Source organism: Takifugu rubripes, chromosome 15 (genome assembly GCF_901000725.2).
Source record: "Takifugu rubripes chromosome 15, fTakRub1.2, whole genome shotgun sequence".
NCBI lineage: Eukaryota > Metazoa > Chordata > Actinopteri > Tetraodontiformes > Tetraodontidae > Takifugu > Takifugu rubripes.
Genome location: NC_042299.1, coordinates 8,277,533 through 8,292,863, shown reverse-complemented (window position 1 = coordinate 8,292,863; position 15,331 = coordinate 8,277,533). Strand labels below are relative to the sequence as shown.

General features: G+C 47.6%; 3 protein-coding genes across 4 annotated transcripts; 2 read left to right on the top strand and 1 right to left on the bottom strand.

The window, feature by feature from the left end:
- Positions 1 to 13: 13 nt before the first annotated feature.
- lrwd1 (leucine-rich repeats and WD repeat domain containing 1) lies at positions 14 to 5,142 on the bottom strand. 2 transcript variants are annotated; one of them, XM_011611251.2, is made up of 16 exons: positions 5,031 to 5,142; positions 4,302 to 4,388; positions 3,916 to 4,150; positions 3,684 to 3,803; positions 3,304 to 3,450; positions 3,137 to 3,220; positions 2,732 to 3,052; positions 2,512 to 2,623; positions 2,347 to 2,438; positions 1,900 to 2,110; positions 1,705 to 1,777; positions 1,455 to 1,586; positions 1,271 to 1,377; positions 961 to 1,122; positions 648 to 760; positions 14 to 485 (listed from the first exon to the last, which is right to left on the bottom strand). In XM_011611251.2, exons 1-16 carry the CDS (start codon positions 5,036 to 5,038, stop codon positions 324 to 326), a joined length of 2,166 nt encoding a protein of 721 aa, XP_011609553.2. In that variant the 5' UTR covers positions 5,039 to 5,142; the 3' UTR covers positions 14 to 323. The 2 variants fall into 2 exon arrangements, with proteins under 2 accessions (XP_011609553.2, XP_011609554.2); XM_011611252.2 differs by having other exon boundaries at positions 1,271 to 1,374.
- Positions 5,143 to 5,360: 218 nt separating this feature from the next.
- On the top strand, positions 5,361 to 6,976 carry alkbh4 (alkB homolog 4, lysine demthylase). The gene is made up of 3 exons (XM_011611250.2): positions 5,361 to 5,521; positions 5,747 to 5,935; positions 6,303 to 6,976. The coding sequence occupies exons 1-3, from the start codon at positions 5,405 to 5,407 to the stop codon at positions 6,807 to 6,809; spliced, it is 813 nt and encodes a 270-aa protein (XP_011609552.1). The 5' UTR covers positions 5,361 to 5,404; the 3' UTR covers positions 6,810 to 6,976.
- Positions 6,977 to 7,223: 247 nt separating this feature from the next.
- On the top strand, positions 7,224 to 15,141 carry LOC101070370 (E3 ubiquitin-protein ligase CBL-like). Its single transcript, XM_011611249.2, has 15 exons — positions 7,224 to 7,811; positions 8,524 to 8,771; positions 9,508 to 9,654; positions 9,753 to 9,909; positions 10,024 to 10,145; positions 10,215 to 10,352; positions 10,449 to 10,536; positions 10,644 to 10,775; positions 10,908 to 11,117; positions 11,191 to 11,307; positions 11,478 to 11,773; positions 11,937 to 12,098; positions 12,312 to 12,412; positions 12,489 to 12,671; positions 12,782 to 15,141. The coding sequence occupies exons 1-15, from the start codon at positions 7,668 to 7,670 to the stop codon at positions 13,123 to 13,125; spliced, it is 2,589 nt and encodes an 862-aa protein (XP_011609551.2). The 5' UTR covers positions 7,224 to 7,667; the 3' UTR covers positions 13,126 to 15,141.
- Positions 15,142 to 15,331: the final 190 nt, after the last annotated feature.

Sequence of the window (15,331 nt, the reverse complement as noted above, 5' to 3'; positions counted from 1 at the left end):
TTACTCGCATGAACCTGCAAGGCTGTTTTTATCTCCTGGGGGCAGCAGGAACGCTGCCCCATCATGCTTCAACATAAAATCAAACCCAGTAAATCCAACATTTTGGTTTTTAACATAATAAAAATGACATTTTACAGTTCTGTATCTACAAATACAAGATCAGTATTTTGTCAGTGATTCTCGAAAAGCTGTTGATCCAACAGCAGACGAGCCTCCTCATTCAAATGTGTCCTCGTGTTCTCATCTGCCTGATGTTCGGCTGCAGCATTGACAGCAGCAGCTAAAAGTGAAGAACCTGATCTCCGGTTACTGCTGGCGCACCTTCAGGACGAGCCGTCAGTCTCAGCCCTCTTCCACACGATCACCATATTCTGGTCACTAAGGGCCACCACGTACCGAAGTTCCGGGTCAGCGGCCACAGTGTTGATGGAGGGACCCTTCATGGGACCACTGCCCTTCCTGACTGGACCGGGCCACTCCAAAATCTGAAGGCAAGCAGCAGAACCAGGAGGAAGTTGAGCAGATGGTCGGGATCAGTTACTCTCAGAAAAACTGCTTCAGAAGCAGAACCGCTGGTTCAACGATCAGCTTTAGTCTTTGGCTCAATTGTTCGACATATCGGACCAAGCTCGGCTCGGTTCGGGCACCTTGGTGGGCTGAAGCGGTTTAGCCGGTTTGTCGCGCAGGATGTTCTGCAAGTTGCTCATGTCATAAGTCCACAGTCGTCCTTCGTCATCGCCGCACACGATGTAGGCCTGATCTGAACACACACACACACACAGAGCAGACGGGACCAGGCTCAGATCAGGGACCACAAATTCCAAAACCCAAACAATGAAATGGTTTAACGCAGCAGGAAGTAGCAACAAGTGACCGTTTGTGGTGAACTCAGGTGATTGACCAGCTGGTTGTATACCAACGAGTCATTGGGCTTCCTGTGGTTGGTCAAACCAAACTCACCTGGACAGGTGCTGAGGGACAGGTATGGGACGTCGGTATTGGTCCACTGCAGCTCTGCCAGAACCACCGCGGAGACCAGTCGGTTCTTTTTGTCGGGCCTCTGGGCTGCAGTCCTCCCCCAACTCCACAAATAAATACAATTGTATTGGAAGTTCTTAGAGGCTGGAGGACAAAAAGAGGAGTTGGTTAAAACCACAACACATGAAGCCCAATAATCAAGAATGTTTTAATCTAAAAACATGAACCAGGTGATCACATTCAGCCAGCAGTAGAACCAGAACCTGGTTGATTCCATCACAGTGGCACTCACCGATGATGTCATCAGTCAGAAGGCTCAGCCCGTCGATCGTGCGGTAGTCGTGGTCTTTATCTTTATTCTTGTAGACGGGGAAGGTGATCTCCATCTCCATGCACCTGCTGAGATTTGAGCCCGTCAAATGTCTTTAAATTGGACACCGGGCAGAACCACCAGCCCCGTTTTCAACCCTGTTCACCTTTTGGCGTTACTGGAGCTCGGCTGAGTGTTGAAGTAGAACAGACCATCATCGCTTCCACACAGCAGGGAGGAGGCAGCAGGGAGGCAGATGTGCAGGGGGGTGGAGCTTATCTGCATCACCAGCAGCTGACTGCAGACAAGACGGGATGTTCTGTACAAAACCCACTCCCACACCGGGCCATCCGTCTGAATCCGAAGTTTCCGGGAACTCGTCTGAGTGAAATAACTCATCTACTAATTTTCCTCACTTGACTTTGAAGTTGTAGTGGCTGTCGACTCCTCCGACGTCCCACATCACAATTCTGTTGTCGTACGCGCCCGCTGTGACACAAACAATCACATCACACCATTTTTTAAACAGAAATCTCTTTAAAACTTCTGTTGCCACGGATACAACAGAGCTCGTTAGCATTTAGATGGCGCCAGTTCCAGATGGGACTTACTGAACAGGAAGTTCCCTTGTCGCTCGTGAAAGCGGAGGACCGACAGGGACTTGCGGCTCGCTCTGAACTCCCCGTACGCAAAGTTTTCCCGGGGGTGGATCAGTTTGACCAAGCCCCTCTTCCCACCGGCAGCCAGGATACTGCAGAGCTGAGCGGAGTCCTGATCTCCTCGGGACATCAGCACTGTAGACCAGGCCAGAGAGAAGAACTCCTGCGGCACCAAACATGAAATCAGGACCGACAGATCACACCGACCCCCCCAGTCAACAAATACTTCATCCTTATAGTAAAAAAAATGACATTTAAAACACAAATGTGTCCTCAGTTTGGCCTTTTCTGGTCAGTTGCAGCTCAGTCTACAACATAAATGATCTGATGGGGTGATGGAGAAAAAGATGTGATATTCCTGGAAGGAAAACTGGATCGGGCAGGTGAAACGGAACAAACCTCGCCAGCAACTTTGTATTTCTTCATCACCATCCCAGAATCACAGTCGATCAGGCAGAGAGTGTCTCCGCCACACGTCGCCACCAGACCACCTGAAAACACACTCAGTTCACTTCCTCTGACGCTGAGGGAATAAAACACAGCGGCATCAGGACGGGTCGGTACCGGTCGAATGCTCTTGTGGCTGGAAGGAGCAGGACCACAGCTGGGTGGAGAAATCATCACAACTGTCCAGTTTACTGTGACACTGCAAGACGTGAAGAGGCTTTAGGGACACCTGAACAAAAAGGGGAATTCAAACAGTCAGCACAGCACCGCTTTATTCATAAATCACCTTGTATCTAATAAATAACTAAAAAGATTTTATCGTCTTTGTCGAGGTCACCTGCGCCTTCCTTTGGATATTCAGAGAAGACGGCACTTCCTGAATCCCCTTAGCCCCGCCCTCTTTGAGCGGCCGTGCAGGGGAGGCTTTGCCAACAGGCGCTGTCCTCGCATGTCTGGTAGGCGTGCTTGGGGGGTTGCTGGACTTGCGGGGACTCATCCTGACCTCGTTAGTCTTGATCGGAGTCTGAGGTCTGAGGCGGAGGATGCGTCTGCCGTCTTCAGGTGATTCTTGATGTGTTTTCGGCTTCTTATAAGGGGTCAGATTCACACCGGTGGTCGGTGACGACATCTGCTTCCTCTTGGAGGGCGTTGATACAGACTGGAAGTCACCAAACACCCATCATGAACATTATGAGTCACACAGGGCACATCCTGACTTCTGACAGGTTTAAAAGCGTCTTACAGGGACTTCCTCTATCTCCGTGTTCTCTGGTTCCTCTGTTGGCTCCGTCAGGGATCGTAGATATTCCCTGGCCAGGATTTCAACCTGAGACCAAAATAACAAAATAATGAAACCGGCGGGAGACAGAAACACCCAAAACAGGACCCAGATACTCTGAAAGTTTTTACCCTCCATTTGGTAAAGTCGCTGACTGAGCTTGGTCCAAATTTAACCTGCTGACGAGTCATATTTACAAAGTTCGTCTCCAGCGACAACATCTTCTCTGCCGTGATGGGATCAGGCAGACTAAAATTCTTCTCCCAAACCGCAATAATCTGAAATAAAAAAGGCAACATTTACTGTAAAACGATAGCATCATGACTGTGGCTAAAATCATTCTGCTGACCTGATAAATTACATCTTTATTCATCAAAGATGGAGATAATAGAGATCACCAGAAACTAGAAGTGCTATCATTCTTGTCCCAACAACACAAAGAAATCCAATTAAAACACGAAAACAGCCACGCATTCATATCAACGGCATTGGAATGTCAGGAGATTCTCACCCTGGCCCTCAGGTTTTCTGTGTAGACGTAGCGCACATGCGACGCAGTGGAGGAGACATTTTTACTGTTAAGCATCATCAGACGTGGCAACAAAACCATCAACTTGTAGTGATCGCTAATCTGATTCAAAAGGAGAAAAGACAGCAGGAACCTCACTGTTATACGTAGCAGGCTAAAAAAAAGCAAAGTCAACCACACAGATGTAGGAAGAAGTGCTGAAGGATCTTCTCACTGTGATGTAGAGGTTGTCCTCCATCTTGAGCTCCTCCAGATGCTGCAGACTCTCCAGACTGGTGATGTCCTCCAACTGGTTGTCACTGAGGTCCAGGAACTGAAGAGCGGGAAGGTCCAGGTTCTGGGGCAGCTCCTGCAGTTGGTTCCTGGACAGATCCCAGCGTTCCAGAGACCGCAGACGCGATAGGAGGCAGATGGGAAGGTCCTGGAGCTTCAGGTTTAACCCAGAAAGACTGAACAGCACAAAGAGTTAGTTTTACCAAAACTCCTATAACAGTCTGTCAAAATATGTGAAATGTAGTTCTTTTGATTATAACTACAGGATAAATGCATTGTTAACAACACTCCAATAAAGAAACCATATAAAACAATAGTGGTGCTCACTTCAGGCTCTTGATTTGTTCCAGCTTGCTGGTTTTTGGAGAACTTTTCTCCAATAGAAGCTTCTCTGTAATTTTCTCCATTGATGATCTGAAAGAGCCACAATGCTAAATTATAGGAAGAATCAAACATCTGATCACATGAAAGGATCTGCTGGGGAAAACTGCTCTGTTCACTGTAAAACAGGAAACTGGTTCTTCAACTTTGTGGTTATTTTCAAAGGCACAGACAGGAAAATAAGGTTTCGTACTTTCTTGGAAGAGTTTTATTTTAGTAACCAAAGAGAGGCGGAGTTAGAGTTGAGTTTAACAACACAGCAGCCAGACAGTGGTTCACTATCTGCTTAATGATTCTAGCTATTTTTTAAAAATCATATATTAGAATGTAAGGTCTAGTCTAAGGTCGAATATTCTGTTTTGGCTTCTTTGGTTCTTTTTATTTCCGGGAATTTAATACAGATCAGATCACACAAAGAAGAATTTCACTTGCAACGAACTGTTCAGGCCCAAGAAAAATAGTAGGGTTCGATCCAACGGACACGTGTTTTCTTAGATGAACTGATCTACGTAACTAATATCGTATGGTTGAATAATTAGTCTTAGCCATCGCAGTAAGTGTGTGGTTGTTTTAAGATATTGTAAAATAGACTGTTCTCCTGGCTAAATTACGACATTTATTAAAACTGCTTTAAAACAACAGATATGAAAAGTGAATTCTTCTAAAGTTACTTACTGTGTCATGAGAAGCCTCGGTTTACTATATGAACAACACGAGATTTCCCGGGGAAACTCGTCCTGTATCCGGTAGGCGTGGCCTGAGACAAAACCTTAACCCTCGGTTCAGTCTGTCAGGCAAAACAGCGTATTAACAAAGAAAGCATTAAACCTAATAATTCAGACACGTTATAAACAGTACAAAAACTAAATACGATTTTGATAATTCTATGGGTTTTTTTTAAGTTTTCAGCGCAGGATAATCGGTCTGAAGTACTAAGAACGTGAAATAAATTCAAACTATATTTCAGTCCAGAGGGGGCAGTAACGCGTACGCAGATTCCTTTTAATAAATGAAGAAGTAGAAGAAGAAGGCAAACGCAGAAGAAGAGAATGATCTCTCACAGGGGCAGCAGCGATGAGGATATCTGTGCGTGTAAAGGTGTCCGAAGATGCCTCAGATGTGAACAAGTAAAAGGAAAGACTGAATTTGAGACAAACTATCCAGAGGTAATCATATCCCTGGATAAGACTGATTTATTTGGCTTTATAAGAACGAAACTGCCGCAGTTTAGCTGTCCGTACGTCAGTTCCGGCCTATGACGGGTTTTTTGATAACATCCCACTATTTTCAAGACATTAAAATGTCACTACCATTCATATTAAGACATATTCATAATTTCAGTGCCCATTCCTAGTAAGACATGATATTACGTTAATTGTATTTGTTTGCAGATTGTCCATCGTTACGTGTATGATGCTGAGACCAAGCAGGCAGTCAGCAGAGATGGTTCTGCAGCATCCTTTCCTTTTCATGGAGTCTTCCTCTGGGAGAACTTCATATCTGAGGAAGAGGAGGAACACCTGATTAGCTCCATCGACCAGAACTTATGGAACGAGTCCCAGTCTGGGCGAAGGAAACAGGTCAAAAAGGAGAAATGCTCTCCATCTATTCACTTATGTTATCTTATCTATTCACACATTTTACTTCTGATTGTTACAAAAAAAACAAAAAACTTTTGTACGATTGTGCATTACCTTACTAAATTCAATATGTGCAGTATTAATACTTTTAGGCATATCATCATTCCTCTGCAATGTTAACATTTCAGTATTATTTATTTGCTAATATTCTAGACTTTATATGATGTCATATTTTTTTTATATATACATATACAGTATAATCAGTATAGCTGCCATTTCCGATGTATATCTGTGATTCTCCTCATATGTGGGGCTGCTTGATGATTATTTTGGTTTATTTTACCTTTTTGTTTTGTTATTGTTGCAGGACTTTGGTCCAAAGGTTAACTTTAAAAAAAGGAGAGTTCGTCTCGGTGGGTTCAATGGACTTCCTGTCTCAAGCCGAAAACTTTTGGAGCGAATGCAGCAAGAGCCATTTTTATCTGACTTCAGACCGGTAGAGCAGTGTAATCTGGATTATCACCCACAGCGAGGTTCTGCCATTGATCCGCACTTGGATGACTCCTGGCTGTGGGGAGAGCGCCTGGTCACCATCAACATGCTGTCGGACACCATCATCACCATGTCTCTCCAAGAAGCCCCGACAGGGGAGATTCAGGTCGCTGTGCCTTTTCCTCGTAGATGTTTGCTTGTTTTATATCATGATGCTCGCCATAAATGGAAGCACGCAGTTTATCGACAGGATGTTGAGGACCGCAGAGTGTGCAGCACTTTCAGAGAACTTTCTGCAGAGTTCCTTCCTGGGGGGCAGGAGGCCCAGCTCGGAGCTCAGCTGCTGAACATTGCTTCAAGCTTTCAGGGAATGCAACTATAGTCTCTGTGACATGATGAATGATCTTTTATGAGATATGAATACTTCCTGTCAATTCATGCTTAATATGCAAGGTGAACTGATGGATGTTTATTTGTACAATAGATTTTATTGATGAAAACAGTTATTCATACATCATTTGTGCTAATAAAAGTTTATTCTGGATATTATTCCTGTGATTTATTGAATGGCCTTACTGTGTTTAAACCTTTTCATCTTGTATGCAGATTTTAAAAAACCCACGTGTAATTAATAACTATGCTGGTGTTTGTTGAACAACTAACTGTCCATAAAAATAATTGTGGCTTGTTTTATTTGCTCTCGTTTATCTTGTTGACGAATGGTGTGACTATTTTATCTGCAGTCCACGGCTGACCGCGCCTTTAGTTTGAAGGCGGTATCCGGATATCCGTATTCGCAGTGAATTCTGGAGCTTGTGGTTGTTCAAACCATGGCTGGCTGCATACTCTTAACTCGTTGCTGAACGTTCTGTGCGGTTCAAGACCAGCTGGAGCGTTTTTGCGACCCCGACTCGTTCCTCCGGGGGTTGAAGAGGCACAATCCAATGACAGAAGGCTAGCTGTCCGTCAGCAGGCCGCCAACATGTCGCCTGTGCTCTGAGTTTATTCGGCGACGGAAGCCCTCTGAACGATTTCTCGGATGTAGCTGATTAGCTAGCGACGCTCCCTCCGTGTTCACAGCGGGGTCTTTTTTGTTACGCTCCGGCCGCATTTGCATGTGAAACCGACCCCGCTGTTCCACACAGGCAGGGTGCGGGTTTTTGAGGGATATCGCGTCCGTAGTAGTCCGCGATTGACACCCCTAAGCCCGCGGCGAGTCCCGTCATCGAGCGCTGAAGAAATGGCCGGGTATCCGCGGAGGGGCGCCGGTCTGATCGGACTGATGAAGGACGCGTTTCAGCCGCACCAGCAGCCTCCTCAGCCCCAGCAACCCGCAGTGGTCGACAGGAAGATGGTGGAAAAATGCTGGAAGCTCATGGACAAGGTAGCCGTCACACTGTATTAGATTGATTCTACACTGTGTAATACGCTGTTATATTCTGCAATCGTCTCTATTATTCACAGATAGTCGAAGTCCTCATTTATGGTCCTTGAGGACCACATTTCTACAACTACCTTGGTCGTAATCCTCCTGGATTTTATGTGAAATCTGCTGTCAGCAGGAATGAGAATGAGATTTATTGATATTATCATGAAATTAGGTCACAGCATAGCTAATCTGATGACTTTTTTTAGCCAGTGGAAAGAGCTGCAGGGCAAAGAATGGTCCTAAAATCGTTAAGACTAATGAATGTGTGGTGGGAAAACAGGCTTTTTATTCGTTTTTACCCAAAACGAAGGAAGAGTGGAAAACAGAGGGCTGGGAAAATGAGGACAAGATCAGATAGTTACACATTTTCACACATTTAGATGACATGTGAATCATTTCCATGTTTAACCCCATTAAGTTCCTTCTTAAGGTCCAAACAGTCATTTCTGCACCAGTCGTAGTTTCAAAAAACAGGACACATGAAAGACAAACTGTTTGCTACTGTTTGAACACAGATCAAATATTTATGGCAGGTAAAGTAAATTTCCAAGTTTACTTCAGTACAGCGAAGAAACTATAGTTCCTCTGATTTTCTTATATCAGTATATTTGTTTCTCCACACAACATCCCGACACTGAAATCGTCCTGCTCTGTATTTGGGATCCAGGTGGTGCGTTTGTGTCAGAATCCCAAAGTGGCGCTGAAGAACAGCCCCCCGTACATCCTGGACCTGCTGCCCGACACGTACCAGCACCTTCGCACCATCCTGTCCCGGTACGAGGGCAAGATGGAGATCCTGGGGGAGAACGAGTATTTCCGCATCTTTATGGAGAACTTGAGCAACAAGACCAAGCAAACAATGAGCCTGTTCAAGGAGGCCAAGGAGAGGATGTATGAGGAGAACTCTCAGCCCAGGTAAACCCAGACCCGAACCCCTGACCCTTCAGCTTCTGATCCTCACGCTGTCTCCCAGCTGTAGAAGGTTAATCTGACCCCAACCCAACCCTGTAGTGTTAAAATGTCACTTCAGAATAACAGTTCCCCATCTTCAAAGGGATCTGAGCTTTCCCCCTGATATGAAAATCATTACGGATGAAGCTTTTTTGGTTGTGGCTCATCCACGGTCGACAGGATTTTACGGTCCTGAAAACTCTGAAAACCTTCCTGTCTTTGCTCTGCTGCGTATGCAAAACCTCGGAGCGCTGGCTCCTGTTGAAGTTGGTATGTTAATGTTTTGTTTCCATACGAGGAGGAAGCAGGTCTCCCAGCAGGAGCGGGAATGACGCTTGTGCTCTGCGCTGGTCCCAGCTGCTTCACAACGATGCATTTTCCCTAAACGTAGCGTTTTAAAGCCAAACTCTTCCGTGAGCCAAAATAAATCATTGAACGCGTGATTCAAGTTTCACAATCAGAAACGCTTCCTGTTCCCCACAAAGTGCTGACTGGGCTGAAGATCTTTCCTGTGACACTTGTTGATCTCAATCAGGCACTTCCTGCAAGACATAAAGTGTCTTGTTGACCTAAAGTTAAGCAGCGCTAAAGGCGTGAATAAACGGCGCGGATGGTGACTAGCACAGCGTGTTGGGATGGATTGTTCTTCTGTTTGGCTCCCTTCACATTTCTCCTGTTTTCCGTCTCTCTTCCTCCTCAGACGAAACCTGACCAAGCTGTCTTTGATCTTCAGTCACATGCTCGCCGAGCTCAAAGCCATTTTCCCCAACGGTTTATTTCAGGGAGACAACTTCAGAATCACTAAAGCCGACGCCGCCGAGTTCTGGAGACGGTCCTTTGGAGACAAGTGAGATTCTGTTGACGTCTCAGGACTTTAGGAAGCGAGACGATGATGACGTGCTCTGATTTAAAAACCGCGGCTGTGCCACATCTGACCCCCTGCAGGACCATCGTGCCTTGGAGAACCTTCCGCCAGGCTCTCCACGAGTTCCACCCCATCAGTCTGGGTTTGGAGGCCATGGCCCTGAAGTCCACCATCGACCTGACCTGCAACGACTACATCTCTGTCTTCGAGTTTGACATCTTCACCAGACTTTTCCAGGTCAGACTGGAAATTCCCAGGAATGACGGATCCGTAATCAGTCGGTCTCTCTCAGCAATGCTGTTGTCCCCTCTGAAGGAAGACTGAGTGCTTGTCTGCTGTCTCTGTCTCCAGCCGTGGTCGTCCCTGCTGAGGAACTGGAACTGTCTGGCGGTGACTCATCCCGGCTACATGGCCTTCCTGACCTACGACGAGGTCAAAGCCCGTCTGCAGAGGTTCATCCACAAGCCCGGCAGGTGAGGCGGCGCCGTCCCCGGCGCGACGCACAGGAACGAGCACCAACGTTCGTCTCTGTTGCTCCTCAGCTACATTTTCCGGCTCAGCTGCACTCGGCTCGGTCAGTGGGCGATCGGGTACGTGACGGCCGACGGGAACATCCTGCAGACCATCCCCCACAACAAACCCCTGTTCCAGGCCCTCATTGATGGGTACAGAGAGGGATTGTGAGTCCACCTGCACTCCGAGTCCACCGGTCTACACACACGGCCGTCGATACACCGTCCCGCATGTTATTACAGCGTTTCCCGCGTGTGTTGCAGTTATCTGTTCCCCGACGGCCGTGCCCAGAACCCAGATCTGACTGGACTGTGTGAACCGTCTCCTCAGGATCACATTAAAGTCACTCAGGTCGGTTTGGGCCTCCTCCCCAGCGGCGCCGCGCTGGGTTCCTCGCAGACGTGTGTCGGACACAGGAATAGACGTGGTGAAACCTTCTCCTCCTCCTCCGCCCGCAGGAACAGTACGAGTTGTACTGCGAGATGGGGTCTACGTTCCAGCTGTGTAAGATCTGCGCCGAGAACGACAAAGACGTGAAGATCGAGCCCTGCCGACACCTGATGTGCACTTCCTGCCTGACCGCCTGGCAGGTGAATATTAACTGCTGTTCTAAACCGGATAAACACAAGAACGGGAGAAAGATGCCTGTAAAAAGCTGAGGGAAATGATCCCAAGTGTAATAACGGCGTCCTGAGGCTGGAACCTTCATGTTTGTCCACCAGGAGTCGGAGGGTCAGGGCTGCCCGTTCTGCCGCTGTGAGATTAAAGGCACCGAGCCCATCGTGGTCGACCCCTTCCACCCAAAGGCCAACGGGGCTTCATTCGTGGGATTCCAGGCGTCGGGCCGGGCAGAAGCTGTTGGGAACGACGAAGAAGAAGACGAGCGGCTTGAAGACCAGCAGCTGATGATGAGTCGTCTGGCGTGCTCCAAGGTGCCAGTCCTACACCACCGTCCCCGTTCTTCTCTTGGAATGCTTTTATTACCCTCCTCTCTGCTTTATTCAGGTGGAGCGACCCCCTTCGCCTGTGTCCCAGCTGCCCCCAGTACCCCCCCGACTGGACCTCCTGCAGCAGAGGGCATCCAGCTCCCACAATGCACCTGGCCAGGGAGCCACAGCCAAGGTAACATGCGCTGGAAGGAGGTGTTTGGTCCTAAATGGAATCAGAAGCAGCTTTGATCGGTCACACGCACGTCTAGTCCACCGCTCTTGCTCCTGGGGAGTGACCCGAGGGCCAGGTCCAGGTAGTTCTACCTCTTTTTAATCCCTGTCTCCGCCCCCCCCAACAATCAGGTCTCAGCCAGCCACAGAGACAAGCCTCTTCCTCTTCCTCCATCTCTGAGAGACCTGCCGCCTCCTCCTCCTCCTGAGCGCCCCCTTCTGGTGAGTCAGGACTCCAGGCTCCAGAGGAGGCCCTTGCCCTCCACCCCCGACCAGCCCGCCTGGACCTCCAACTATATGGTCCCTCGGCCGGCCACCAAGGCCGGCCCGGTCCCTCCCGGCCTGTCCTCTGCGCAGGTTAATGGCAGCCCAGTGGAGGGGATTAAAGCTCAGGCAGCTTCCAACGCCATCTACTGCCTGTCTGCAAGGTAGGCGCCACTGCCACATCACTTCCTGCTCCCACATGCTGCCGATGCGCCGGTTGTTTATCAGACCTGTTCTTTCCCGTGTATTTATTTTGTCCTCCACTGACAAAAAAAAAAAGAGAGAAGCTGAGTAATTTCCTGAGTCTTTTTCTTCAACTCCGATCAGATCACTGATGACGGCTGCCAGTGGCCAGACGCCATCATCTGATAGTGAGGAGAACGAGTACATGAGTCCCACCTCCCTGCCTGCCCCCGGAACCTCCTGGATGATCGCCGGCTCATCAGTGCCTCCCCCCCCAACCCAGATTCACCAGCAGGGGGAGGTCAGGTGGGTTTTGACTCGGGTGCTGAATATGTGTTCAGTCTTCTCGAGTCATTACGAACGGCAGCGAGTGATCGCTGTGTATGAATTTTAGCCTACATTACCCACAATGCAGTGTGACTCGCTAGGCTCCAGTAAATGAATCTGCCATTATACATAATTATTAAATCATAATGCTGCTGTGGCTCAAACTAAGCAACATTCTGCTGTCCTTGGCAGTGCTGAGGTGGGGGACGGAGATTGCGACGACCCCCAGGTCTACGAGTCCATGTGCAACATCCACAGCGGTTCCTGCGAGACGGCGCCCAGCTCTGAACTGGGTAACGTTTGTTCGACACGCATGTGCAACACGTTGCGTTCTGGGCAATGACGTCTGGAATCCCTGTGGCGCCACAGACGTTCCCGCCCAGTCGGCCATCGTGTCCCCAGAGGCTCAGGAGGAGAACGCGGAGGAAGACGTTTATGAGTACGACTGTCCCAGAGCCGTGGCCCCTCCGCCCCCCACCAGGAGGACCCTGTCTGACATCAGCGGCCCCTCCACTGCCTTCGGCGCTCTCAGCATAGATTCACTGGATACCGGTACGTTCCCGACTCCTTCGCACATCGGAGTTTGATGATGTCATTGTCAGATTTCGTCAGTCGTGGTTCCCCCCCCCCCCCCTCAGCGTCTGTTGTCTGCCTGTTTCCAGGTCTGTTTGTCGCCAGCGGCGATCCTGAACGCCCCCCAAAACCTCTCCCCCGGCGAGCTAACTCTGACCGAAGGCCACGACCCGCAAACCGTGAATTTTTCGCCCCGTTGCCGGACCTCCCCGCCCCCTCCCCCTCTTCCCCCTCTCCCTCAGCCTCCTCTCTACCCGCTGCAGGTCCAGGAAATCTGGCCCTTAATGGGGAGATCGAGTGCCTGATCTCTCAGGGTTACTCCATCCAGGATATCCAGAAAGCTCTGATGATCGCCCAGAACAACCTGGAGACTGCCAAGAATATCCTGAGAGAGTTTGTCTCCGTTCCATCTGCAACACATATCGCTACATAGTCGCTACGCTATCTTCACGGTGCGTTTTAAGCTCTACACCCTTAGCATTTCCTCTGCTGACACGTTAGCATTTCCTCTGCTCTCGTGTTAGCATTAACCCTGCTATCATGTTAGCATTTGCCCACCTAACAGCGTCGGCCTCATTATCATACGAGCGTGTTTGCAGGCCCGTAGCTGCTGTACACACGGCTTTAGCTGCTCTGCGTTCACGTCATATCAGGAGGTTTAATCTGCTTTCTAACCAGTTTAACTGTGAAATGGCATTACCGTGTACTCCGTACTTCCCTTTTGGCTTGATAGGAAGTTTGTGACCAGTTTCGTTTTAGCGGCGGTTTATTCCGATGTGGCCTGAACGCAGCACAGACGTGACCCGTCGTCTGCTGAGGTACCGTGGTGCCGTCGAGCCGCTGAAGCAACCAGCGAAGCTTTGAAACCGATCGGTCCTGATCGGTGCCTCTGAACGTTGGTTCTGAGTGTGTGTGTGTGTGTGTTGGATGTGTGAATTAGACGTTCAGTGGCAGTTTTGCAGAGCTTTGCCTTCTGGTGTGATGAAGTTTCTTTAATGCGTAATTAATGTGTAATAACTGACGTGTTAACTAACAATGGCTGGTGTTTATTGATTGACCTCGTCACTGCTTACATGAACATTTGGGGAACTTGAACCTGTCTTGACCAGTTACAGGAACAGATCTATGGTACTCGGTAATTATCCAGGTCCAAAGTGGGGGGGGACAAAGATTTAAGCGGAAGAAATGTTTCAGTTTTAACATATTTAAATGTTGCCAACGTAAAAGCGTGGCTGATGGATTAAGTTCAGGGGTTCGGTCACCAGATTTAATCGGATTACCCGTGTGAAACATTTCAGTCACTCAGAAGCTCGTTACTGCTGGGATGTAGCTCAGTTAGCGCTCGGCTCTGGAGGTTTAGAAAAGACTATTCAATACTAATGAACTGTTTTAACGTAAAGGTCATTTACAGTATTCTATTTATTACTGCAAACATTTATTTAAACCATTTCAATACTTTAGCTATTTTTGAATATTTATTCGTGATTTTTCTTTTCCGTCTTTTAGTAACATCTGCTTCTTTTCTACTCTTTAATACAACATTCACATGGACTTTTCTGTTTGAACCTTCGGTCTCTCTCTAATCATTTATCAGCTAATTTGGATCTCTTTGATTGATTAAGCGAGCTTTATCTTAGATGCACTGTTGTTACCTTTAATGTTTAATTATTTACTACTAATTCTTTTTGCTGAATATTACTGTAATTAACAAGTTCAGTTCTCCAGTTGAAGTACAGAAGATAAGCTACTCACACAGGTGTTTTCATGCTAATTTGGTTGTGATCGGTATATTAGTAGCGTTTCGGTAATTAGCGAGTTGTTTCTGAGGACATCAAATATCCACGAATGGATACATTAACAGACTGTTGCCATGGAAACGTGTGACTGGTTTAGTCCCATCAGCAGTTTAGATTATACTTTCAGATGCCGAGTGACTGAAATGTTTGGCCGCTCTGCTTGGACGCTACGAGCAGCCGCCGCTTCCTGTCTGTTAACCAGAGAATCTCGTGTTGTTCAGAACAGGAAATCGTCACAATGACCCACGAATGGGATCAGGATTGTGCGACGGCAGATTTTCCGTTTTGACTTCAAACACTGAACCCTAAAATCAACACTGTCATGTTTGATTTGTGCAGTAAAATATTAATGTGCCTTCTGTCATCACAACAAAAAGTGGTTTTCTCCATGTTTCTGCTGTATCGATGCACATCTGCAGTCTGGGCGTTTGGATCCAGGCCCACCGAATCGGACTCAGACTCCCATTGAACCTGCTTCACACTCCTGCCTCATGGTGTCGTGTTCAGCTTTTTAATAAGAGCTTTACTAAACGTTGTCGCTTGTGTAAATATGATTTTATTTATTGTCTTTTTAATATCCGCCTTCATTGTGTTGCCATATTTTCATGCCGAAGCCATTAAGATTTTTTTTAATTAAACAGTATTTTCTTTAACCTCTGATCTGCGTGGTTATTATCTTTGTTATCAGTGAATTTTACCAAATGTTTGTGACAGAAATCTTTGGTTTTAAGATGATGTTGGCTTTGATTTGAGGAACGCTGTGATGAGGGTGGGTCTATTTTGGCCCAAAGAGCACATCAGACATCCAGAACCCATTCAAACCCAACCATCGATAACGTGAAC